Source organism: Tasmannia lanceolata, unplaced genomic scaffold, assembly GCF_043159265.1.
Source record: "Tasmannia lanceolata isolate RefF3 unplaced genomic scaffold, GAP_Taslan_0.1 ptg000016l, whole genome shotgun sequence".
In the NCBI taxonomy this organism is placed as follows: domain Eukaryota; kingdom Viridiplantae; phylum Streptophyta; class Magnoliopsida; order Canellales; family Winteraceae; genus Tasmannia; species Tasmannia lanceolata.
The window spans coordinates 3,774,317-3,800,768 of record NW_027518693.1 but is presented as its reverse complement, the minus strand read 5'-3'; the positions used below and the strand labels follow the sequence as shown (position 1 = coordinate 3,800,768).

General features: G+C 38.1%; 3 protein-coding genes across 5 annotated transcripts; 1 reads left to right on the top strand and 2 right to left on the bottom strand.

Annotated features, from left to right (window-relative positions):
* Window positions 1–2,046: 2,046 nt before the first annotated feature.
* On the top strand, window positions 2,047–11,471 carry LOC143847821 (transmembrane emp24 domain-containing protein p24delta3-like). Its single transcript, XM_077356600.1, has 4 exons — window positions 2,047–2,358; window positions 10,652–10,861; window positions 10,956–11,032; window positions 11,124–11,471. Exons 1-4 carry the CDS (start codon window positions 2,155–2,157, stop codon window positions 11,266–11,268), a joined length of 636 nt encoding a protein of 211 aa, XP_077212715.1. The 5' UTR covers window positions 2,047–2,154; the 3' UTR covers window positions 11,269–11,471.
* Window positions 11,472–12,736: 1,265 nt separating this feature from the next.
* On the bottom strand, window positions 12,737–15,683 carry LOC143848639 (F-box/RNI-like superfamily protein). Of its 2 annotated transcripts, XM_077357631.1 has the most exons (5): window positions 15,563–15,680; window positions 15,055–15,117; window positions 14,123–14,863; window positions 13,393–13,673; window positions 12,737–13,297 (listed from the first exon to the last, which is right to left on the bottom strand). In XM_077357631.1, coding segments are annotated over exons 2-5 (1,260 nt in total). In that variant the 5' UTR covers window positions 15,056–15,117; window positions 15,563–15,680; the 3' UTR covers window positions 12,737–13,060. The 2 variants fall into 2 exon arrangements, with proteins under 2 accessions (XP_077213746.1, XP_077213747.1); XM_077357632.1 differs by lacking the exon at window positions 15,055–15,117 and having other exon boundaries at window positions 15,563–15,683.
* A 1,819-nt stretch (window positions 15,684–17,502) lies between these two features.
* LOC143848389 (WAT1-related protein At2g39510-like) lies at window positions 17,503–23,299 on the bottom strand. Of its 2 annotated transcripts, none has more exons than XM_077357326.1 (7): window positions 23,040–23,299; window positions 21,559–21,621; window positions 21,321–21,437; window positions 19,943–20,180; window positions 18,578–18,739; window positions 18,178–18,329; window positions 17,503–17,812 (listed from the first exon to the last, which is right to left on the bottom strand). In XM_077357326.1, the coding sequence occupies exons 1-7, from the start codon at window positions 23,249–23,251 to the stop codon at window positions 17,620–17,622; spliced, it is 1,137 nt and encodes a 378-aa protein (XP_077213441.1). In that variant the 5' UTR covers window positions 23,252–23,299; the 3' UTR covers window positions 17,503–17,619. The 2 variants fall into 2 exon arrangements, with proteins under 2 accessions (XP_077213441.1, XP_077213442.1); XM_077357327.1 differs by having other exon boundaries at window positions 19,943–20,147.
* Between the last annotated feature and the right edge of the window lie 3,153 nt (window positions 23,300–26,452).

Below are 26,452 nucleotides of genomic sequence, written 5' to 3'. Positions count from 1 at the left end.
TCCCTTGATTTTTAATCCAAAAGAAAGCATTTTTCTGACTTTTCCTTGGTTCAAAAACCAAGACTGCAGGTTTTGTCTCTACCCGCCATTTTCATTCTCATGGTCAGGCATCATATAATTTCTCTAGTGCATGAGAACTTATATGACGCCCGACCGTGAGATTATAAAGGGCGGAAAGAGAAAATCATCTCTCCCTTGATTTTTAATTCAAGAGAAAGCCCTTTTTCTGACTTTTCCTTGGTTAAAAAACCAAGGCCGCAGGTTTGGCTCTACCCGCCATTTACATTCTCACGGTCGGAAATCATATAATTTCTCTAGTGCATGAGAACTTATATGATGCCCGACCGTGAGATTATAAAGGGCGGAGAGAGAAAACCATCTCTCCCTTGATTTTTAATCCAAGAGAAAGCTCTTTTTCTGACTTTTCCTTGGTTAAAAAAACCAAGGCTGCAGGTTTTGTCTCTACCCGCCCTTTACATTCTCACGGTCGGACATCATATAATTTCTCTAGTGCATGAGAACTTATATGATGCCCGACCGTGAGATTATAAAGAGCGGAGAGAGAAAACCATCTCTCCCTTGATTTTTAATCCAAGAGAAAGCCATTTTTCTTACTTTTCCTTGGTTCAAAAACCAAGGCTGCAGGTTTTGTCTCTACCCGCCCTTTACATTCTCACGGTCGGGAATCATATAATTTCTCTAGTGCACGAGAACTTATATGATGCCCGACCGTGAGATAATTTCTCTAGTTCTCGTGCACTAGAGAAATTATATGATTTCCGACCGTGAGATTATAAAGGGCGGAGAGAGAAAACCATCTCTTCCTTTGATTTTTAATTCAAGAGAAAGCCCTTTTACTGACTTTTCCTTGGTTCAAAAACCAAGGCTGCAGGTTTTTTCTCTACCCACCCTTTACATTCTCATGGTCGGGCATCATATAATTTCTCTTAGGAACTATAGCTGTCAACGTACATGTTATGATCCAATAAATACGCCCAACAAATCGGGATTAGTGATGAACTTAAGTTTGGGCAATTGAGTGTGAACTTGGCCCAATTGCACCTCTGTTGTTCCAAAACCATTATAATTCCCAAGTTGTAAGAGCAAATGAAACAGGTGGAAACAGGAGAATGAAAACCACCCGAATCAGATCCTCTTGCCTTCAAAAAATTAGGCAAAACTTAATCTCCCGCACCTTTTTCTGTGGGCATATGGCCCACTTAATAAGATGATCCAAACTGTTCATCTGCTGGGCCACAATAGAGATGACTTATGGGATACATCTTATTTACGTTGTGGTCTAGGAAATGAACGGTTTGGATCATCTTATTAATTGGGTCCGTGGTACTTTTTGAAAGGTTTCACGCCCACACGACATTTTGCTAGCATCCATCGCAAAAGGCATTTCACGGCTATGTCACGAATGGAGACAAAAGCTGTTGTCTTCATTCACGATGTGGCTGCATGTCAAGCCAGCTGTGGAATGCCTTCTGCGACGAACCCTAGCAAATCCCAAAAATATATGTTTTTTTAGTAAGTTTTTCAGAGGGGAAAAATTGAGATGATCATATTATAGAGTACCTTAAATGTTTCATTTCTCAATGGGTAATGATATACAGCACAACCGTGTTTTAATAATTACACCAACTCAGTTTTTTAAGTGTACAAACTCTTCTGTCAAACGTTATAATAGTCCCCGAAAGCTTTGACAAGCCAAACAGAAAAGACAAGCTGGGTTAGTGCATTTATTAAAACATGTGTTGGGAGTTAAATGGACAGGACTTAGACACACTACTAGGATCCATGAACATATTTGGTAGGATCCAAAAAAAATTACCTACTACACTCCAATTTTTTAACATTAAGTATTATTGTAATTCACGGGTACATGGACCTTCACCATTGAATGATCCTGACCCTTACTGGGTTTTCTTAAAATAAATTGAACGGTCAGAATTATCTGATCAATTTGATTTTAGGAGCCATGGTGGGACCCATCAGATGACACCAGAAGCAAACGTGAAACTTTGAAAGAAGAACCAAACAAAACCCAGAAAAATAGATCCTAGTTTTTTTCTCCCTCGCCTTTGGACCATTCTTCTTCTCCTTCAAACCTAACAAACAAAAATAGGGTTTTCTGAATTGGGACTGAGGATGTCCGGGGATACTACTATACGCACCCTGGTTTTGATACTTTGCTTAATGGGTCTTCCATTTTCTAAAGCCATATGGTTGAATCTCCCTGCGTCAGGAACCAAGTGCGTCTCGGAAGAAATCCAGACCAACGTTGTTGTCTTGGCTGATTACTCTGTTATCTCAGATGATGGAACACATGATGCTCCAACCATTTCAGCCAAGGTAAAATCCCTAGATCCCACTTGGTTTCTCAATCTATTACCACTTTTTCCCTGATTTGGGTTTTCTTGGTCAATTGGGTTTTTTTTTTTCCTGTTTCTGAATATGGGTCTGGATTAAATCTGTTTTTTTTTTTTTTTTTTTTTTTAATTTTTTATGATTAAGATTGATTGCATGAAGTTGAGGAATTATTTGTCACGAGTGTTACAAACCCAAATCGGTTCACAACTTGATTGATCTTGATCAGCCTCTCAACCCACTTCGAAGGATGGGACAGTCCACCTTTGCGTGCAAAAACACAGTTTTGAATTTAAAATTTGATACGCGCATGTTATGGTGTATGTGATTTAGTTACAAGATAGTTACTGTAGAATTATGCATTTTAGATTTGTGGGTGTTGGTTACTTGTTATGTGTCATGTAAGTGGGTGTTAGATCATTATGAAATACAGTCCTTGGAAGAGCATAGGAAGTTGGTTGGGTTGAAATGGAGCTTACTATATTGTGGTGGTCATATATCTTTGATTAAGGCTCCTTCATCAAATTTACCCACCAATTGTATGTCCTAATTCTCCATTCTCAAAGAGGTGGCAAAGAGAATGAATAATGCTAACTTTGCTAGAGCAAGTCCATGGAATCATGCAGTGGTCTTAGCACCATGAGGCTTTTAGGTTGAATTCAGTGCTGATTTATGAAATTTGAAAACAGTCGATGGGTTTTGATAGAGACGCCTGTAGAAGGATGTTAATCCCTTTATTATATTTTGTTGTAAAATGTGTGGAATTCACAAATTTTCACAAATGCATGTCTTATGCGCCTTTACTACTCTTTCACAGCATTTGACTCACAAATGTGTGGATGAATCATTTGATTGGTTAAGGTAGACGAACTAACACTAGAGAATAATTTTCCTGAGTTATACTCTAGAGTCTAGGCCCAGTGCAAACACTACATGTTACATGGTCGTGTCATCAGAAGTTGCAACACTATCCTACAAAAATTATATTTAGATATTGAAATCGACATGGGTGATCCATTTATGGGCTGAGAACTTATAAGAGAGAGTATAAGTGAAGAGGAAATGAGGAAGGTGGAAGAAAAAAGAGTTCTTAATGGCATTCCTTTTACGCAGTTGATTATGATCAGATTTCTTCATGGTGAGGAGGTAGTAGAAAGTATTGATGATTTAATAGGGTTTACACCTCTACCACCAACCCCTACCACCATCTAGATTGACAAGCAAGTGTCAAATCATAATCATGTCTTGCCTAGGTGTCGGTGTGCCTTTAGATGCCCTACCTTATAAGCTGCTGGGTGAAGCTTCAAAAGGCTTCCCTTGGAGATATGTCGATGACTATTGAGGTGATCTTGGAGACTGTAGAGGGGCACGTGATTGAGTTCCAACATCTTTTTCCATTTCGCCAATGGTGAAGCTAATGGGTGGGCCTGTAGTGATATTTTCAAAGTTGCTCATGAGATGTTTGATCATCTTCCCCCTTTAGGGTGATTGTATTTAGACCATTCTCCCTGCTTGTCTGCCTTGAACATCTCGGCCCTGGGTCCCTTTTCTCTCCTTTTTTTAATAAATCTCATCATTAAAAAAAACCAACCAAATCATAAGATGTAGCGTTGGAAGGGTCCAAGGTAAATTGGTAACTAGCCCACTATAAACATTTCATGTATAGAACCACTATTTTACGCAATGAGATAATATCCCATAATCTAAATAATCACACAATAGCATTGTGAAGCTAGGAGTTGAAGTGCTGAAGTACCACACCCTACATTATGTAATTTTAATCCTCCCAATGAATAATGTGGCGATGGACCCACAGACCAAAAGTAGGTTGAAACCATTTAATTATTATTACAAGGGAATGAAAAGGGTATATTCTCATATCTGATGGTTGGGCAGGCACTGAAGACACTAAGAAGCTTCCTTTTTTACTATCATCAGGTGCAAAGAAAGCTGCTGCTTTGCAAAGCACCTAGAAAAACTAATCAACAAGGTCATTGATGAAAACTTAGATAATAAATCATAGTTCTACTCAAAGCTAACAATACAACAAGCCCCACGTATTTTGCATGAACCAGCTTAAGAGAAGAAATGTCTCACTAGAAATCATATTTGGCGACATCAATATCACGTTGGAGGACACTACATTCATCAACCTAGTACTTGGAACGACCAAAAAGTATATCAACTTCATTTATGACCATGCATGGGTATTGATCCTCGAGAACAAAATAAAAAAACCACGGAAAAACAAAGAACTACACCATTATTGAAAATGGTGGGCATGTTACAGTTAATAAAATATGCAGGTCCTTGGATCGCATAAGCTGTCGTAGTGAGAAGAATCTCCTCGTTGGGGTTGTTTGCTGGACAGAGAATCTTAAATTAGTGTCGGACATTTCCCATGCCAACCAAAGATTGCTTCCAGGGCTCTGACTGAATGAATTCTGATTTAAATGATTAAGAAAGCTACAAAAGTAAAACAAGGCACCTAATGAGCTTGAGTTTAAGGCCTTCGTCTCTACTATTTCATTTAGTTACGCAGAAGCTTGGTTCTAGCCTCATTCCAGAAGAATTACAGAAAAGAAATAGGGGCACTAGAGAAAGCTAGGACTTGGGTCTTGTGATGCTCCCAAAAGGAAGCATACTAATTGGCTGCAAATGGGTGCACATGCACATAAACAAGCTAGATTAATCTGAAAAGTAGTATACGGCCAAATTGGTTGATGCTCAGACTTATAAGATCGACAACGAAGGAACCTTTGTACCATTAAAAAAACAACAACAAAGGGACCTTTGCTCCACTCGCCAAGGTGACCTCTGCCAAAGTTCTGCTCTCAGCAATTACATATAGGGAGGCCTTTATAAATTTTCAATTGTACAAGTTGGCTTGCTTGCACATTAATAAACTTTGAAGTGCTAATGAGTTATAAACTAAGAAATGTGTAATATGTTGAAGAGTAATCTTCTTTTATCCGTTAGTATTATACTCTTATTTGCCCTTGTGTGTGTGTGTGTTGGGGGGGGGGGGGGGCATGCATCTGCAGCTTTGTGGGACTTGGTGGTGGAGAGACTGGAGAGAAGGTTGGCTACGTGGAAAAAAAGCTTGCTATCCTTGGGTGGAAGGATTACCTTGATCAAGGCGGTCCTTGGACCTATGCCAGTCACTACTTCTCCCTGTTTAAGTGCCCAATTAGTGTGGCCAACATGCTTGAAAGCTTCTAGTCAAATTCTTTGAAACACTTCGAAAGAGAAAAGTACCAATTAGTTAACTGGAATATCATTTGCTGGCCTAAGAAGAATGGAGTTTTGGGTATTAGACGCATTCAATTTATGAACCTTGATAGCTGGGCAAATGGTTATGGAGATTTTGGGAGGATGATGACTTCCTCTTGAGGGGTTTTGCACATAAGTATGACACTACATAGGGTGGTTGGATGTGTGGCCTCTAAAGATGATGCTAGTTGGACTGGAGAGAAGGTTGAGTACGTGGAAGAAAAAAAGCTTGCTATCCTTGGGTGGAAGGATTACCTTGATCAAGGCTGTCCTTGGACCTATGCCAATCACTACTTCTCCCTGTTTAAGTGCCCGATTAGTGTGGCCAACATGCTTGAGAGCTTCTAGTAAAATTCTTTGAAACACTTCGGAAGAGAAAAGTACCAATTAGTTAACTAGAATATCATTTGCTGGCCTAAGAAGAATGGAGTTTTGGGTATCAGACGCAATCAATTTATGAACCTTGATAGCTGGGCAAATGGTTGTGGAGATTTTTGGAGGATGATGACTTCCTCTTGAGGGGTTTTGCGCATAAGTATGGCACTACATAGGGTGGTTGGATGTGTGGCCTCTAAAGATGATGCTAGTTGGACCAATCAGGGTGCGGGTTTTCAAGACCCTGACAAACTATCCATGAATCTTGGATGACTTGGTCTTTAATGTGCGGACTCCGGGGAATCCAGCGGAAACTAATTAGAGTCACGGACATTGAGCTGGTTTTTGCAAGGTTAGATGGTCCAATCTCCAATGGGAGTATGGTTGGCTTTCAATAGAATTGCTCTCAAGATGTTGCTGCTTTGAATGGGATACGGGCTTCCGACCTTTTTAGCCAAATGGGTTTCCAACCTTTTTGGCTTGCTGGATTCAACTGCAAGCGTTTTACCCAAATGGGTATTTCATCATCACCAATCACAACCAAGATTCAAAGAACAGAAGGAAAAACATGATACAAAAACAATACCTTACATTTTCCTCAAAAAAACAAAAAACAAAAACCAGAGACTTGTATATGAGTTTCCAACCCTAGGGTGATGTCTGAGATGGTAGAAGAGTCTATTGTGGCTGAAAATACAAGAAGTTAAAATCAAGAAAGGATGAAGATGGAATGCCCAAAACGTGAGCAGATGTGGGGGCTTCAGAGGGCTTCCTTCTGAACTCCAGATTTGATTCTCTGGAAGGGTTGCTAAGGGAGGGAGGGAGGGTCACTGACTGGTGAGAGATGTCAAGGAACACACCAAAAGGAGGGAGACAAATGGATAGCTGGAATCGTGACCAGGGGAGAGACAACCCAAGGAGGGAGACGAAGAAGGTTGTGAGATTAGGGTAGCACAAGATTGGGCGTAGAGATGGGTTTTGCGTGATGTCACAGACATTTTTAAGTTTCACCTATGTGAGGTGAACATTATGAGTGAGCTTTTTACTTATAACTCGAACTTTAAGTTTGCGCCTCGTGTAAAGTTCGTGACTTTTCAGAAATTCCAACTAAGGGCACATTTAAAAATTCCCGACAAAAGTCATATACAACTAACAGCGGATTCTTTAAATCCGCCAAAGACCTTGTAAATGCGTCATGACTAACCCTCCCTCAGAGTGTTTGGAGTGGCATCTTGAGCCTTTCGCCCAAGTTTGCTACCTGCATTAGATTCAGAGTCGGTCAAGGAGATAGAATTTGATTTTGAATGGACATTTGGTGCGACTCGCGTCCCCTCAATGAGGCATTTCCCAGCATCTTCAGAGTGGTAATCGAGCCAAGTGTGAGCGTGGCTGACTCCTTTGATCGAGAGGGGAGTAGGACCTTTTGAAAATTCTAGTTTAGAAGGAACTTCTTTGATCATGAGATTGGTGCTTTGGCTGAGCTTACCACGCTTTTGGAGACAACTTGTGGCCAAGCAGTTGTGATAGGCAAATTTGGCTTGGGAGTCCACTTGATGTAATTTCAGTCAAATCATTCTATGATTATCTTGTTGATAGCCGTGATAGTCAGGCTATGATCGTCACTATTTTGTCTTTCAATGTGCCGCCCAGACTTTTGGCTTTTTGTTGGACTGCCTTCCGTATAAGATTATCACGTTTATCAGCAAGAAGCACTTTATCATTAACAGGTGTTCGGGTTTGTGTCAATACGAAATCTATTCATCACATTCTTTTTCACTGCATGATCTCAGATTTGTGAAATCGTTTCTAATTATTTGGTTTGCCTTGAGTGATACCCAAGACATTTGGCGAATTGATTGACTTATGGAGCTTTTTTTCTTTCAATGGCCTTCAAACGGAAAGGTTCTTTGAAACTGTGCATTCGCGGCTATCTTTTGGAATTGTGCGTTCACAACTATCTTTTGGGTTGTCTGGAAAACATCCAACGAGCACATTTTCAAAGGGAAGACTGGATCCATCAATCAACTAAAGGTGATGATTTTTAGCTGCACCATCCAGACATCCAGTGGGTGCATTACCTTGGCTGTTCATGGTATTTTGTAAGGTTGTAACTTGGGTTGGGTCAAACCTGAACCACATTGACCTGAACCATAAATATGCTGGGTTGGGTTAGGAAATCATGGGTCTTGGGTTGGGTTGTGTTTCAGGTAGAAAAGTCCAAGCCAATATTGGGTCGGGTCAGGTTTAAAGAAAAAAATTCCGATACCCCGAAATCCGACCCAGCTCTTATAGATGTACTATGACATTTTTAAACATCTCTTGAATAACATGACAAATTATTTGATATAATTGTTATCACGGGGGTGATCAAGTTTGTGATCTGAAAAAGCAGTTTCCTTCTTAAATTTATGCACTTGATGACTTGAATTGAGAGATCTTTGGTGTGAAGATTTGTTGTTTTCTACAATCTTTGAAATTAGTCACTATCCTAAGCTAAACATTAAAAACCAAACCCGACCCGACCCGACCCGACCCGAGAAACTACCCCGAATAGGGTCAGGTTTATGAATCTTGGGTTTTCCCATAAATAAAAACTCAACCCGAATGCAATAATAGAAGGAGACTCCATGAATGCCATAAGGTGGCTTAAGAAATCCCAAAAACCTCCTTCGTCACTCTACCAACCAAGTGGCCAATCGTCTTGCGAGAGAGGGAGTTTTCTAACGATCTGCTAGTTCTTTATGATTCCCTCCCCCCTTAATTCTGTATCTTTGCTTTGTGCTTTCCTTTCCTATTTGGTATTTTCCTTAGTACTTTGACCATCTCGGTCACTTTTCAATAAGTTGGCTACCATTTAAAAAAAAAAAAAACTCGACTCGACCCAACTCGAGAAATTAGGTAGGGGTTATGGAAAACTCGACCTGCCTACCCTAGTTGCAACCCTAGTATTTCGATTGCGGATAATCTACGGATTTAGATTCGTGTTTTTTTTTCTCCTTTGAATGATAACCAATTTTTTTGAAAAGATGACTGAGATGGTCAATTTACAAGGAAAAACACACACATAAAACAAGCAAACCAAAGAGATACACAAGTAAAATGACATCATGGCGGGAGGATTTAGGTTCGTGTTCTAACATAAAATGTTAGAATTAAAGTTTATATATAATACAGAAACCTGGAACTGAAGTATATCCATACAATTTAATCACTTAATTATAGTATCTATATAAAACCAGATAGAACTATAAAGATAGTATTAGTAATTCTAAAAAAAGTATGACCATAGTATGAGTAGGATGCATGCAGAGAAGAGCCTTAGTTAGAAGTTCTGTCATCATTCCATTCAACGTGTGTATCTGACACCTGTAGCTTTTACATTTCTGCAGTGTGGTGGTTATTTGAAGCTGCATGGAGTGGACCTTGTTATGCATTAAAAAGTTCACTGTATACACAAATAGGTTGGAATAGGATTATGAATAACTTTTCTTTCTTGCCCCTAAACCAGAGATGCAATCTATTAAGTACCTTTAACTGGTTAAACTTGTGTGCATCTTGAAGCTTTGCACACCTGTAAGGAAAATCTTCACATATATTAAACCTATCAGTTAACAGCTTGTTCAAGTAGCATTAAAAAAAAGCTTGGGTATGAAAATTGCTAAGTTTCATACTTACTGTTGAACTTCAACATAAATTGAACCACAATTGTTTAAAAGATGTTCCATTTTGGCTGTGCAACGAAACAGTGATAAGGTATGTGAAAACAGTGGGAGAAAGTTCACACTCACACGGAAGATTTTACGCTGATATGAAACAAGCGCTTCACAATGGGATTATCATGTCTCATGCACCCCAAAGCACCAACTCTGTACAATCTGTGGGTGAACAATAACCCAGGAAAGGCCATTCGGAAAAAAAAAAAAAAAAAAAAAAAACCCAGTAGAGTCTGCGTCAGAGAAATTATAACCTCCGATTGATATTTAGCACAAATAAGCAATGAAAGTTTCTAAAATAGATTTATGTTGTCATGTTTTCTGAATTTCACTTTAACTAGTTGCCCCAAGCAAACTCAATTTAATTGGAAATCCTCATCACACAGAGCACCTCTGATGCAACATGGCATCCAGTTGCATCTGTTGTCCACTTCAAAGTTTAGGCAACAGGAGTAAAGAGACTTCAGATTGCCCTTGTCATAGTTTCGAAGAGATTTCTTGGTATACCAATCCTTGAACTGTTGAATCTACGATCTAAAGGTCTAAAGTCAAGACCTATTCCCCTTTTCATAGTTGGCCGACAAGAGCAGATTGGTAGTGAGACTTTTGAGTTTGTTGCAGACCAAGTTTTCAGACCCGTGTTTCTGCTCGATATATCTTACAACGCGATTCTAATTTACAATACGTAGCTGGTGATGGCCGAGGAATTGGTTTCCAAAAGTTGCAGTTCTCAAATTCCAACACAAAACCTTTGTCAGTTAGTGCATATCAATTTATAACAGTCCATGATTATTACCTTATTAGTTCTTTAAAAATAGCAGTAGTTGTTTATTTATCTTCTGAAGTTGGTGATTTGAGGTCAGCAAGCTTTTCTGTGTACTTCTTAAAAATAGCAAGAGAAATTTGTTCTTTTTCAGGTAACATCCCCCTATGGAAACACAGTTCATCACAAAGAAAATGTGACAGTAGGCCAGTTTGCATTTACGACTAGTGAGGCTGGCAACTACCTTGCTTGTTTTTGGATTGATAGCCACCATCAAGCCGAGGGAGTTAGTGTCAACATTGACTGGAAAATTGGAATCGCGGCAAGGGACTGGGACTCTGTTGCAAGAAAAGAAAAGATTGAGGTAAAACACTAACACTCTGCTTATTTTACTGAAAGATTATGTGTTCAACACAATTTTATCTGAATTTATATTTGATTGTTGGCTGGTAATTTAGGGTATTGAGCTTGAGCTAAGGAAACTAGAAGGGGCAGTAGAGGCCATCCATGAGAATTTATTATATCTCAAGAGCAGGTAATATATCTTTTATTGTAGTTCAAAGTGCTTAGTATACTTCCCATTTATGCTATTGTAGGTTTTGATAACTACTAATATTTGAATACAGGGAAGCAGAGATGAGGGAAGTAAGTGAACTAACAAATGCTAGAGTGGCATGGTTCAGCATCATGTCTTTGGGTGTTTGCATAGGGGTTTCAGCTTTGCAATTGTGGCACTTGAAGAGATTCTTTCAAAAGAAGAAGCTTATTTAAGTTGATGTTTATCATGTCCAATGTTGAAAATCTTCAATGGTAAGTTAGAACTTCAAAACCCATTATCTTCTTGTATCAGAGCTTTTGAATAGGGAAAATTTTGAGCACATGTTCATGTATTGTTGTGCATCTGTTTACAGCTCAAAAACGGTAGGCAGTGGAAATAGTTTCAGAGATTATATGCCTTTCACTTAATTGTGTTTTCTCGTATAATCCCAAATTAGAACTTGGATATTCTAACTGCAGAAGCCATGGTTGCATTATTTGGTATAAAGTATAAACCCAGTTACTTTTGTGGGTTTCAAGATCAAATATGGACTGAATTATGGTGATTCATGGGTTGATCGACTTCGAACTGATATAGCAAGATTATTTCAAAAATTATAGCTGTTTAAGGGATACTAAAGAGCGATCAGGACTTCTCTTGAATGGCATCCATTTCTTTGAGATCTTCAAGCGGCTACAATGTTGAAGAATACCCTGTTTTCTGTTTTATCTTATTATGGGATTGTAAGCAATCGTGATAATGAAATCTGTTAGTCATATGATGCATGTGGGTATTTCCAAAAGAAAATGTGGAGACAAAAGTGCAAGTGGGGCCTACTTGTTCAATGATCCTATTTGTTAGAGTTATTAATTTGCTAGGGCTTGCTACTGGTGAGACACATGTCAGAATCTACCTCCATTAGAATGGCCCATCCATGGCATGGCCTAAGCAGGTAAATTGTTCAGATTATTGAAAAAGTGGCCCCACTTGGTACTTTTGCCCATTCATATTTTACATTGCTTAAAAGGATCAGTACTAATGTGATATGGGGGACCACCGAATTGCCATAGGCCTCATTGATGGCGGCATGAAGCTCAAGTTAGGATGTTCTAGCTGAAGTGGCAACTTAAATCTGCAGAACATCAATTGTGGAATGCTCCTTGTGAGCATTCAATATGGCTTCTTTTGGATTGTTGGAATCAGAATCACATTCCTATTCCGACTGAAGCAGAATTAGAATTGGGGGGGGGGGCGGGGGGGGGCAGATTCCAGAAATTTCCCCTAGAATGGAAAAATTTTGGTTACATGATTTCATTTGGAAAATGGAAAAATTATATGGTTCCGAGCGTCGAGTCCTGTGACGCTTGATGTTTGATCCAACAGCAGCCTCTTAAAAAGTGAGTTGATGTTGAATCAAACGTCGACCTCTGGTGGGATTTTCACATTACATCCTCTAAGAATGAACATCAAACATCAAGTGGGCATTTCACATTGAAATACAAGAAATGACAACATTTGTCTATCCATCAATTTGCTTGAAACAAGGGTGCATGTAATCAAATTTTGAAAAGAGAAAAATTAGGAGTGCTGCATTACATCCTCTAAGAATGAACATCAAACATCAAGTGGGCATTTCACATTGAAATACAAGAAATGACAACATTTGTCTATCCATCAATTAGCTTGAAACAGGGGTGCATGTAATCAATTTTGAAAAGAGAAAAATTAGGAGTGCTGCTTCAAAAAATTATGCAGACATTCAAATTGGTAGGAATTCATATAATTTCATAGAGTTCCATCACCCCCACCAAGGGTTATACTGGTCAATCCAAATGAAGAACCAAACCTAATACACTTGTTTGCCATCTTCATGATTTTGTTCTGTTTTCCTCTTTTTCTAACAGAAGGAAGCAACAATAGTGAATTTCAAAGCTACAAAACATATAAATAAAAAAACAACAATTTCAATTGAAATTGCAGTGTCACATATGCATTGAAAACAAGTAGTGAATCAAGTATGTCAGTTTATTCGATTCGGACTATTTTATGATTCATATGTTTGAATCTGCAAACCTCCTCAAAGAAATCATCTGCACTTCCATGACAATTCTTCATCTGTGAAACCCTGATCACAATTCTTCGAACTTTACTACCATACTTAACCAGTGACTCAAGAGTACTCATCTTCTGTTCTGCATTTAAGGGCGATCTGACCGTGATCAGTACTTCTTCTAACCAAGGAATCGTAAATCTCGAATCGAGCTGCAACCAAATTTTGTTTTTTATCAGTCCCTAAAATATGAACTCAAATAATACTCGTCGGAGCTGAGCAATTCATGGTTTTTATATAGACTTACACTTCGCAGGCTGTTCTTGTGGCATAATGCAGCAAACATTGCTCCATGGATTTCAAAGTTTCGAAGCTTTGGATGGCTGTTAAAGAACTTGACAAAATCAATTTCTGGAAAGGGCTCCAATCGGTTCGTATCACCACTGAATTCAATCTTCATAACCAGGTGTTTCACCTCGCTCGCGCATTCAAGGATGGAACTTATGGCATCCCAACACCACTGCACACCTCTTATGGATAAGAACTCAAGACCAACAAGCTTTCCAAAGCTTACCTTTTCAACTTTACCTACAAAATCAGATAAAAGACATATCAAGAAAATGTGGTAGAACGTAAACTTTCAAAACTCAATCTGAAATATATAAAATTTCAGCTATTCTAGATCTTTTGACAATTTATTTTGCTTTGTGGGTCTGAATCCTGGGGAACTCTGGAAATATGCAAGGATTTATAATATGAACAATGGATTTAGTTAATCAAATTACAACAAGGTGCCCTTGAACATATGGGTGCAACTTGGATCGACTTTTGGGAATTGGGGTTGAGTTTTACCATAAAAAAAATTGGATTCGGGTTGATTCCAATTCATTTTTTTCACAAAAGCTCAGCCTGAGCGAACCCAAATTGCTTCCCTACTTGATCATGATTGTCCACCTTTCAAATTGATGAAATAAAGGATCCTGATTCTAATAAGAGATTCTAAAAAAACCAAAAAGTTACGAAATTTATGTAATTACCAGTATTGTTCGCGATGGAGAGACTTTTTAAGCAATGATTTTCACTGAGGCGGATCCGACTACAACCTTGGATGTCAAGCAGTTTAAGTTTTGGGCACGCAAGGGAGAGCAAGCAGTCCCCATGACCATAAAAATCCAATCTACACTGTTCCAATTGCTCTAATTCAATAGAAGCTGAAATTACACCATCACAACCAAGCAATGCCAAATTGCTCAAATTCGGACACGCCCGAATGGTATCAGACAATGCTCTGTCCTTCAATTTCGCTCCAACTATTTCAAGACTTCGAAGCCTTTGAAATACGCCCCAATTAGGAGAATGGATTAAGAGCACACCCCAAAGCTTAAGGGTTTCTAATCCCTTAATGTACCCAAGACAATCAAGTTTTGTAGAACTTTCAGGCATAAGTCTCTTTTCAGTTAGAGTGTCCATACGGAGCTCGAGATGTCGAAGAGATTGGGATTTGTTCGATAGCCAAGATGAGAGGCTTGTGGGGGAAAAGGGACAGTAAATTATGAGTTCTTCTAACCAAATGGTGGATGAGATCATTCGACCAACAATGGCATCTGAGTCTGGACGGTTGTCTTCGAAAGAATTGCGTGGGAAGTAGAGGCTTCGAATGAAGGGCATCGATTCTTTCCAACGTTTCGAGATACAATTACAAGTGGCTACGTCCCTCACATTTTTCATCTGGGAGAGGATGTACTGGACAAGTGCATCGGGTATAGCATCCATGGCCACTGATCAATCAATAAGAAACCAATGATATTATTCAGACTATTGATACCAAAGAATGAACATATAAAAAAAAACTAAGACCCAATCAACAAACTAGACTCTTTAAACAGTCGGACTAAAGTATAATCTCCAGTAAAAGAGCAAATAATCTAATAATGAACATAAAAACTAAGACCCAAATCAACAAACTTACTCTTTAAACAGTCACCGAATCAACAAATTTAGGCTCCTTAAAACAGTCAGACTAAAGTATAATCTCCAGTAAAAGAACAAATAATCTAAGAACGAACATAAAAACTAAGACCCAAAGCAACAAACTTAGACTCCTTAAACAGTCAGACTAAAGTATAATCTCCAATAAAAGAACAAATAATCTAAGAATGAACAAAAAAACTAAGACCCAAAGCAACAAACTTAGACTCCTGAAACAGTCACCAAATCAACAAATTTAGACTCCATAAACAGCGAGTCTAAAGTATAATCTCCAATAAAAGGGAAAAAAAAGGAACAAGAAAAACTCTCTGCAGGAGATTTGGAAAGGGTAGCTTTCCAATATCTTCCAAGGTAGGAATCATGCACAAAAACGGTGTTTAAAAAAATAAAAGAGCAAAAAACCCATCTTAGAAATCCAACAAAAAGCATCAAAACAAGCAAATTTTTGAAGAACAGATGAGAGATGAATATAGAAATGAAGAGCTTACATGAAAAGCTGAAATGTAGAGATTTGAGCCTGGTTTTGGTGATTTTGGAGTTGGATTTGTGGATTGGTTTGAGAAAGAGAAGGGGGTTTTGTAATATATGAGATTAAAATGGAAGTGGCAGAGCACGTATATAAGAGGGCGAATGTTATTATTCAAATTTCAAAAAAGTGGGGGACTCTCGTTTGGGCTAACGGGAATGTTTCTGGCCCGCTTCTTTTGACCGTTTCGAATTTTTGACCGTTTTGTAAAACCCGGTTTTTCAACTTTTAAAATATAATCCTTCTCTAGGTTTGTTTGGTGAGCGCTGCCTAGCTATTGGCTTGAAGTTTGAACACCACCCATTTGTGGGACCCACACCCACTAAATGAGCCTTCTCTTGTTACTTTGTAGGACATGGCCTTCTAATCTGGCTAGGTGGGGCCATGAATCCTGTCCATTGGTTCCATTACCATCATGATCTGATATGGGAAATGTTATATTCACCCCCTTTCTTCCCTGGGCCACCCCTTCTCCCTTCCACATGAGATTTAGATTCAAAGTTTTGCCTGTGGTGGCCCATCTGATCATCGAATGAGCGCATTACATGTAAAACAGGCCATACAATGATACTAAAAGTGAAGTGATATATTCTGGCCCCCCTTTTTCTACTTGGGTCGACCCCTGTAGTGTATTTATGATCACATTTTACTACAAGTGGGGTGGCCCAAGGAAGAAAAGGGGGTGACTATATCATTTCCCTACAATGCATATTTAAAAGCCCACTAAGAGAAGGTTAAGCTTCATTTTTTCCAATGTTGATCTTGTGGACGAAGTATTCATGTGGCATGGGAATGTCAATAGACCCAGATGGTCCAATGGATCGAAAAGATATGTACGTTGATAGGATTTGGGCACAACTGGATCTGAACAGCCTCCATTGGATCCATATCGTAAGGTCCAAAATTATTTTCAATCATGACTAAGACAAAGTCACAAAATCTGAAGGAGCAACCAAAATATGAATGAAGAGCGCTAATGTACAATAATATCTTTCATTTGTCTATTCGTGAAGGTTTTTTTTTCTAAGCATGGATGCTAGCCCTAGATTTGTTAGTTCAAAGAAGGAAAACGAACTATTGACATCATATATTTGACCTAATTGACTTGCTCGACCAGAGACTTGCTGATGAATATTTAAAAATCTTACTCAAAACGGTTTTAGATGCCAAATTTTTTTTGGTTCTTGGGACTTTTGTGGAACAAAAAACTTCCTGGAAGATTGGTGGGAAAAAAAACTCCCTGGAAGTATCCCGATAAAATAAAAATCCCATGTTTGGTTAATCGGACTATGGTGGGAAAAAAAATCCCTGTAAAATAAAAAAAAGGCTTTGTTTGGTTGCTTGAACTGTTGGGAAGAAAAAAGTTCTTCTTTTGGTTATTTTGGTTCCTTGGATATTTTTTTTCCAGCTTTGGGTTTCGTGCGGGGTTATTTTAGTTCGTGGGATTTTTTTGGGCCCACTATTTAACCAGCAACCAAACGTGGGTTTCCTGCAGAAATTCCACAAAAGTCCCAAGAACCAAAAAAATTCTGGCATCCAAATGGAGCTAGGGAAATGATATCAGCACAACAATGTTTTAATATTTTCACCAACTCATATTGTCTTTTAGTATTTAAAGAGCTGACAGAAGGTTATTACAGATCCCAAAAAGCTCTGACAAGCCAATTACAAAAGAAACGACATGTTGGGTTTGTGTAATTATTAATGAGTAATGCTAAGGAAATCAAAAGTCGGACCCAAAAGGGAACCCGAACAAATTGATTCACGCCACAGCATCACAAGTGACGTGAACCAGCCCTTAATTTTAGGGAAATCATCAAAAAGTATTTTTTTAACACATGGCATGTTCTTATTGCAGGTCCTCTGTTAGGTGGTACCATCTGTCTCCGTATCATTTTCCAATATCAAAATCAAATTGCTTAAACCTCTTCGTATCTTTTAAAAGGCTACGAAAATTTCATAATTGAATTTAACCAAGAATTTTTTCTAAACATGCTTAAAATATGACAGTGTCAATATTTAATTAGAGGGAGTCGTGGGCGGAGGAATCTCCGCGGTGGGAACATCAATGGTGAGAAATTCATCAGAATGTGTTTGTTCATCATCGCGGATCACTTCCGTTGGTTCCGACGGCGAGGAAATCATTTGATCCTTGCTCTTACCCCATACAACAGAATATAAGCCGGCCACTATGATAATTGCACCAAGGACCCTGCAAGATTTAAATATAAGATGGAAAGAAATTAGTAGAATTATAAATCTTTAAATAAATCTAAGTACAGAGAGTTATTTTAAAAAAAAGTTATCTTAGATAAGCCTAAATGGTACTTATGTTAATATACATTATATAAATGAACGATTCGGTGGCCGAGTTGGTCTGACTCAGGAAGCTCCCTCCAGAACAGAGCAAGCAGTAAGTCAGTTTCAACTTAGCAAAGAAAGACACATGAGAATCAGGCTTCTCATGTGTATCTCACAGTAAGGCTCTCATTGTATCAGCCCCCTATATTCTCTAAACTCAGCTGATATCTACACACCCACTTGTTTTGATAAGTACACCCCCATCATTCCTTTTACCTTCCTAAGGTGATCTCCTCAGCTAGAATGCATGATCCGAGAACTGTAGTGATAACCATGCTTAGAGGACTAAAAGCAGTCACAAAAACGGGTCCTCTTGTCTTCATCACCATTCCTTGAACACAATAACCCATCCCTGAACAGACTATCCCCTGCCAAGATCATCTTAATTAATTAAATAAATAATCAATTAAAGATAAAAAATACAATTTCTCAAACAAATTAATAAAAATGTGAACCTCATCACCCTACTATCTTTGATCAGACGGTTAATGGGACGAGTGGGCCCACTTCCCATCACAATAAAATTCTTCGATCAAACGGTGGTAAGATTAACTCGGCATGGATTATTTACTTCATTCTTCTAATAATGATTAGAATTGAATTATGGGATTCTTACCCCATAGATTGCAGTGGCGAGTTTTGCATCCCAAGCAATTGCCCAAATTGCATAGTTTCCATGTTTGATCACTAGTGCCACTATCGCACCCTGGAATGCGCCCGACAAGCATATCAAGGCTGCTAGAGAAAGCTCGGCCGGGTATGTCCTCAGCGTGATTGCCTACAAATTACGGAAAAAAAAACAAACAAAGTGCGTTAAATGCATAACCACCCCTTGAAGCCGATGTGAGAGCCCTTTCACCCCATTTCTACAAGGGCGCCTTTCAGTTTAGAATACCTCTAATATGATGACAATAAAGGGTGCATTTTGTTACGATGCACCCTGGTCTGTATCATACATTTGAGGCTGACCATGATTGATCTAGGCTATTCATGTAGTAGATCTCATCTTAGACGATTCAATGACAAAAATTATTCTGATTGGGTGATCATAACTATTTAATCAAGATCCATAAAAAGGCTGGACAAGAGGTGTTAATGGATCTAGACGGTCCAAGAGAACCGAAGGATCAGAATGTCTTGGGGATGGCAATTAGATCCGTGTTTTGTCCATTGGACCGAGATCGTGTCAATGGATCTAGAAGGTATGATGGATCCAAAGGATCCGAATGTTAATAGACTGGATTTGTGCATAGCAGTTAGATCCGTGTTTTGTCCATTGGATACATATCATAAGGTGGAAAATTATTTCGTGACCCATACATTGCCACAAAACCCGCTGGAGCTAGGGTCTTAGATCCGAATGGAGGGCATCGATGTACTAAAATACCCCTTCATATTTTTGTTTATTTATGTTTAATCATGAGGGGTATTTTTATAATTTCTAAAAATCCCCCTCTGAAAAACACATTTTTCTTTTTACATTTTAATGGCGATTCTCTTCTCTCTTGAGTTTCTTCCCTCTTCCCTCCCCTAACCCAAAGTCCTAACAATACACAACATAAGTAGGGCTCATGACATTCCGATTCAAGATATAGTGGGGTCGCACTTTATCTCATATCGGCATGCTAAATGAGCGGCAAATAGTGAAGCTGATTCTCTTGCTCGTGCGGGGGTGAACACGGCCAGTTTGGAGATGTTTGACTCCCTTCCCCCTTAGTCTTAGGGGTCTTATTTTTATGTATCTAATCCTTTCTTTCTGTATTTTTTTCTCTTTTGTTTTGACCACCTCAGTCTTGTAGTTTTCCTCTCTTCTGTTTAAAGGAATCTCTAGATCATTCAAAAATTTTTTTTTTTTAAAAAAAGGTTGTTACAGATCTTAACATGTTCTCAAAAGCCAATCATAAAAATCGTAGTGTCATTATCAAAACAAGTGGTTATAATTAATGAAGTATATATGTATGCGAGTAGAGAAGTAGGTTACTTGGAGTATAATGAAAGAAGCCCAACAGAAGCAAGCAGTGAGGAGCATGAGTGGACCCTTGATCCAATCCTTTTCACCGATATCGGTTTTGGGTCCATGAGGGCCTCTTCCTTTAGACCAAACCATCTCTATAATGGGGCCTTTGTACAGAGTCATCACCATTGCTCCGGCGATTGTCACAGCAGTTCCGGCCACCTTCGCCTGACTATAAACGCTTCTGATATTCACTTTCTCAATCCTATAAAACCACATATCATGTCGATCTGATTAATATAAATGTTACATGATTAAGCTCGGACATGTGAGTGTAACAAAAACAATACAGTGGGGCCACATGTTTTGGTGATCTAAACCATTCATTTATCGGGCCCTGACATAGATAAGTTGTGCCCCGAAAATCTTCTCCATAAAATTATCCCAAACCTCTGATGTGTGGTGCTTTAGTAGTGCCTTCCATTTTAAACGTGTACAAATCTGAGGGTTATGAACATCCTAGGGCAAGGCCTATGCGCATTGGGAGGCCCCAACAATTAAATGGTTTATATCACTCAATTGTGTGGGCCCCACTATTTATTTTTCGACAGTAACACTTTCATGTCACACGCATATAGAGGGATATTATCATAAATTGAAGGTCCAACTACATAAAGGTTGAATAAAGCTGAATAGGGTTGGTTCAAGTTCACTCTTTTGTGTGTAAAAAAAGTAGGAAATTTTAAAGAAAAAGGGAAATGATATTTACGCCCCTTTTATCACCAGGGACACCCATTTGCCAGTGTACTTTTCAATCCAAACCACTGGATTTTTCTGACATAAAGTACATTAGGTCCCTTTTTGCCATTGATACACTAATGGTGGGTGTCCGTGGTGATGGAAAGGGGCGTAAATATCACTTCCCAAGAAAAATCATACTTTCCAAACTTTTTGAGAAAATTTCCCCAATCCAAAAATCCAAACATTTTTCATGGAAAATTTTCCAAAAAAATTCTCTAACTCTGAAGAAAATTGTAAACCTAGCTACTACACCCCTGGAAAATTATTCCATGAAAAATAAATAATTTTCCATGGATCCACACACCCCGGCCCTGTTTGGATTGCAGGAAAAACATTTCTCACGAATAATTTTTTTCTTTTGAAATTTTTTGTTTTATGATTTAGAGGGAAATGATATGGCTATGACTTATTTGGAGGGATACTATTACAAATTAAAGGTCCATGTAAAAAAAAAAACAAAAAACAAAATTCGGCTGTGGTGGTTCAAGTCCTTGAAATTCTTACAATCCAAGCAGGGCCTTTTATTTTCAAGGAAAGACAAACAAAAAGCGTAAAATGCTGAAAAGGGGAGTGGATATATCATTTTCCATATCCATATACATACCTAAGGAAGTATGCCATGAGAAAGGTTATGGCTGGAAGAACATTGCTCATGGCTGATGTGAAGGTTGCTGATGTACATTTCATTCCTGCATTGTAAATGTTCTGATCCAGCACTGGCCTATTCATAAGATTCAAGTAAGTTTTCTTTTCTTTTTTTCTTCTTCTCTCTGTTAGATTGATTAGAGAAGAGATCAAAAGGGAAATTCATTAAGCAATTAATGTGTTTGAGAGAGCTATACTCTAATAACCCAAGGGCCATTATCTTTAAGAAGGTGGACAGTGTCATCGTGGGCCTCACATTCCTGTTAAAAAAGGGGAAGAAAAAGGTATGATCATCAGTTGCTGAACAAATAATTCTTAAAAGAAGCTAAAAAAAAGTGCACTATCTATTGAGAATTGATATTGACACCTATTAAATTTTATGCATTTCCTACCCATTTTTTATCCTTGGTCCTGCATTTGCTCATTTTATCTTCCTATTTTATATACCATCAATCTCTTAATCCTATTTTAGCTGATTTCTGGCTTTTGTCCCTCATGAACCTTTATTTTTAATCAACCTCCATCCCAGACTTTTCTATTTCCCCATTAAATTAAGGAAAATGATATGGAGACCTAGAGGACGACCTAAAACGGGACCTGCAATGAGAATATGCCATGTGTTTAAAGAAAAATTCACTTTTTAATGATTTCCCTAAACTTAAGGGATTGCTCACGTCACTAGTGATGTTGTGAAGTGAAACAATTTGTTAGGTCCCCTTTTAGGTCCTACTCTCGGTTTCCCTAGCATTACTCGTAAATTCTTAGTGTATTGTACTATATTGAAAATACCATTTTTTCTTTCTTTCATCTTCTATGATAATGGTAATTTAGTCATTTTACTCAACTCAAACTCATGCACAAACTTGACTTTTGGATTGCAAGAATTTTTCTGGAAATTTGGAAAATAAAAATATTTATAAGATTTTCTACTTTTTTACGCTCAAAAAAATGATTATTGAACCGATGCTATTGAATTTCTACTCAGAGGGACCTTCAATTTATGATAATATCCCTCTAAATAAACCATAATAATATTATTTCCCACTAAATCATGGAAACAAAAGTTTTCCCAAGAAAAAAAAATTTCCCACAAATGTTTTTCTTGCAATCTAAACAGGGCATAAAATTCTATCCTTGGAATTATATTACTGTGTTCTCCTCATTTTAAATCAAAACCATGCATTGTCACTACAAGAAATGTAAAGGCTTTACTGATGCTACTTGAAGTGGCGGAATTATGACCGTTGGTAATCCACCGGTGTAATCTTTACCGGCCAATAATTTTACTTTTAGAGGTGGTCATATCCTCATTACCCAATGCACGTGGTTTACGGGTGATTGCGAGCATCCGGAGGGAATTAGTCCCACCCTACAAAGTGGGGTGGGGACACCCTACGTCATCAAAAAAAATCCTAAAATCAATCTTTCTTGTAATAATCACACAACACGCACATATATATACTAGTGGGACCAACCGTACAATTGAAAACTTATTTTAAATTGAAAAGAAACGCGGTGTAAAGCTAAAGATTATTCATAACAACAACATACAAAGAGGTATACATTTGATAAAAATGATAGAGGAAATGAAAATAGAAAATGAGAAGGCATTCATATTTATAAGGGCATAATAAAAAAAATCATATTAAAGAAAAACAAATAAAATCCAATCCGAAACCTTTCGAACACAAGCGCAAAGGGAGCAATGACGGCAATGGCGACGATATGCCGGTAAACAACGAGAGTGTAATGGCTCATTCCTTGGTTCAGTGCAATCACAGAAATGATATTCATCCCTGCATACCCAAACTGCATGGAGATCACAGCCATGTAGGGCTTCATCTTATTCAAAAACATAAACAAGGGCCCACTTCCTCTCTCCCTTTCCATTACTCTCAAACCCAAAAAACAAAACTCCCAAAACAACTCAAATAACTTGAGCTTAGAGAGAAATGATACAGACACACCCTTTTTATACAAGCACCTAAACCAAGTTTAGGCATTCCACTAAGTACCCACCTTAACCCAAAACCCATTTGCCAAAAACCAAAAAATAGAGAGTTGGGTGATTGAAATTGCTCTTCCATATAAGGTAGTAGAGTTTGATAGTTCACTAATTCTTCCACTAAAGAGAAAAAACGTAGTGTAGACGTTCAAGTCACTCTCTATCTGTTATTGTATTGCTTTTCCTTTATGTTGTCAATTTTTGCATGGAAAAATACACAATGTAGCAATACTTTAGAATATAATGTGGGCGCAATGGGTTTATTTAAATGGTTTTCTAAGAGAATGTTTTAGTAGGGAGTTGCTACTTCTCAAAATAGACTTTGTTTTAGAGGGAGTTGTAGACACTCCACTTTGGCCAACTAAGTGATCTAAATCTTATGCCATAATGGTGCCAAGGATGAAGAAAAGATCATGAATCGCTTCAGAAAAGTAGATGATCAAAATGAAAGGTCAAGATTGCATGGGAGTTTTCATAAGGTTGTTATAGGACCTACCCTTAGGACCATTATAGAGTCACTCAATCCCTAAATACCCTCAGGAAACCCTAGATAAAATTAGGTTCTTCTACCAACTGTGAACACTTTTTTCCCCTAATAATCAAATTTTACAATTAAATACTAAAAATATGATCATTTGATATTACCAATAAAAACCTTTTTTTATTCTTGTTTTTAAAATGAATTGGAAAAAAAATCTTTAATTTTAATTATCTCTCTTTCTTCCCTGCTCAAGTAGAGACGTAAGAAATCTTTTTCTGCTTCCTTTTGTCCCATGAGTTACTGCTATGGAGACCGAGAGGGGACCCGGGAGTGTAACCTAACAAATCCCCACATGCCACATGGCACGGGAGGGTAGTTTTGCCATTTTCATGAAGGAAAAAGCCAAAAATCAAGGGAAAGATTCCTAATGTGTTAATAACCTATTTGTTCTGTTGCACTCCAGGTCCCCAACTCGGTTTTCTCGAATTGTCCTACTTGTTCTTACTATATTGATAAATGTGGCTGATTTGGAAAGCTTATGGGCCTCTATCAATACGTCTAAAATGTGTCATTTTAATATTAGCACTACTATGTTTTAATAATTGCACAAGCTCAGCTTGTCTTTTCTTTTTTAATTGGCATTTGAGAGCCTTTTAGGAACTGCTATAACTTCTGCCAACCGTTTAAATAGTAAAAGACAAGATGAGGTAGTGCAATTATCAAAATATGGTACTTCCAATGATATCTTTCAATAACACTAAGATCTATAATTTTAATAAGGCTATGTTTTAATAACTGCACAAACTCAGCTTGTCTTTTCTTCTTTATTTGGCACCTTAGAGCTTTTTAGGAAGGGAAGTGATATATCCGCCTCTTTCATTACTTGGGACACCTAGCTGTAATGTATCTATGACTTCAAAGTAGCTGTTGTACTTCACATGGGAAGGATTCAACGGATTTTATTACCACGTTATCAAAACAGTTGGTTGTCCCATTTAATGAAAAGGGATGCATTTATCATTTCCCAGAACTATGATAACTTAATAACCTTTGACATCAGTTTAAATAATAAAAGACATGATGAGTTGGTGCAGTTATCAAAACATTGTAGTGCCTATATCAGTAAGGTTATTTTTAAGTTAATCTTGTTTGCATATGGAACAGTAAGACTTCATACCGTTAAAAAAAACATTAAGACCTCACAGCAAGTCATTCGGTATATTAATATTGTTTGCTTAACTCGACATCATTCGATCATGAAAGGTCGCTTGCATGATTTATGTCTACAGTGGGCCCAACTGTGTCACCGAAAAACAATAAACAAGAGACCTGCTATGAAGATATACTTGTGCCACATAGCTTCTTAACAATAATACTCTATGTTAGAATATGTACCAACTTCTTCAAAAGCTTAAGCTGCAGGAGAAAGGCGTTATTTATCTTTTATACTTTAATACTCTTCTGCATGAGTGGCCCACTTGGCAAATACGTGGCACATGTGGTCCCACTTTGGGCTGACCATCGCATGTGGATTTTTGCTAGCCGGGAGGTTTGAACTCGAGACCTTTGGCTCTGATACCATGATAAATTTGAGAGAGTTTCTATTATTCTTGGATACAATACAATTAGCCCCAATGAGTGATTATATAAAACACTCAAAGGGTTAAACATAAAAAGAGATAAACATAACCAAGGTAAGAGATAATTCTAGAAATCATACCCACTAAGATTAGCCTTATTACAAATTGAACCTACCTAGGTTACTCCCATCAACCAACTTGCCTAATCTAGCACCATGGTAATCCAACAGTGTGAATTCAACATAATCTGACTGTGAGATCTCACATATTATGACACTCTCAAATGAGGACAAATCCCAAAGTATTATTTAGGTATACATGGTGATATTAGAAGGAGAAATTATATGACGTGTTGTCATAACATAGATAAAAGTATTGTTATGAAAACCCCTCTTCTTATGCCATCTGGAATTTCAATGGCGAACCGAATACGAAAGCAAACAAATAACAAACACAAAGCAATTACACAAAAGACACAAAGATTTATGTGGTTCGGCAAAGCCTACTCCACAGCAGAGATGACCAAAAGAATCCACTATAAGATTCAGAGATTATTAGTGAAGATCAGTGTCTCTCTCACCAAAACCCACTAGAAACCCTAGCATACCCTTTCCCCCTTTTGAGCTCTTAACCTTCTTTCTAATAAGAATAGAATACGAAATAAGCCCTAAAAGCCCCTTTATATAAAGCGGGCCATAGGTTAGTCTTATCGGGCTGGAAACACACAAAACAGGTCAGGTCGAGCAGTCGGGGACTTCCCTTAAACGGGCACTATCCGGGTCGCAGACAATATTTCGAACCCCAATCGGGTTTGAATTCAAGACACCCAACTCAACAACTATTATTTAGATTGCGGAGCATCTATATATCGTAGGGTTAGGTTCATGAAATGATTTTTGCGACACAACCTATTTACCCCGTGGCCCAACAAATGCATGGTTCGGATCATCCTATGGGTACCTTTTGAAAAATCCGGGTTCATACGGCCACACATCATGTAATTTCTCTTGCTTTTATTGCCTCTC

Bases quoted from the DNA above. Each gene is read 5' to 3' on its own strand.
- LOC143847821 (XM_077356600.1), top strand. From the start codon at position 2,155: ATGTCCGGGGATACTACTATACGCACCCTGGTTTTGATACTTTGCTTA. The intron at 2,359-10,651 runs GTAAAATCCCTA...GTTCTTTTTCAG, and splicing joins CTCCAACCATTTCAGCCAAG to GTAACATCCCCCTATGGAAA. The intron at 11,033-11,123 runs GTAATATATCTT...ATTTGAATACAG, and splicing joins TTATTATATCTCAAGAGCAG to GGAAGCAGAGATGAGGGAAG.
- LOC143848639 (XM_077357631.1), bottom strand. The intron at 13,674-14,122 runs GTAATTACATAA...CTGATTTTGTAG, and splicing joins CTCCATCGCGAACAATACTG to GTAAAGTTGAAAAGGTAAGC. The intron at 13,298-13,392 runs GTAAGTCTATAT...ATTTGGTTGCAG, and splicing joins ACAAGAACAGCCTGCGAAGT to CTCGATTCGAGATTTACGAT.
- LOC143848389 (XM_077357326.1), bottom strand. From the start codon at position 23,251: ATGGAAAGGGAGAGAGGAAGTGGGCCCTTGTTTATGTTTTTGAATAAG. The intron at 20,181-21,320 runs GTATGTATATGG...GTGGTTTTATAG, and splicing joins CTCATGGCATACTTCCTTAG to GATTGAGAAAGTGAATATCA. The intron at 17,813-18,177 runs GTAAAAGGAATG...TAAATCTTGCAG, and splicing joins GAGGAGATCACCTTAGGAAG to GGTCCTTGGTGCAATTATCA.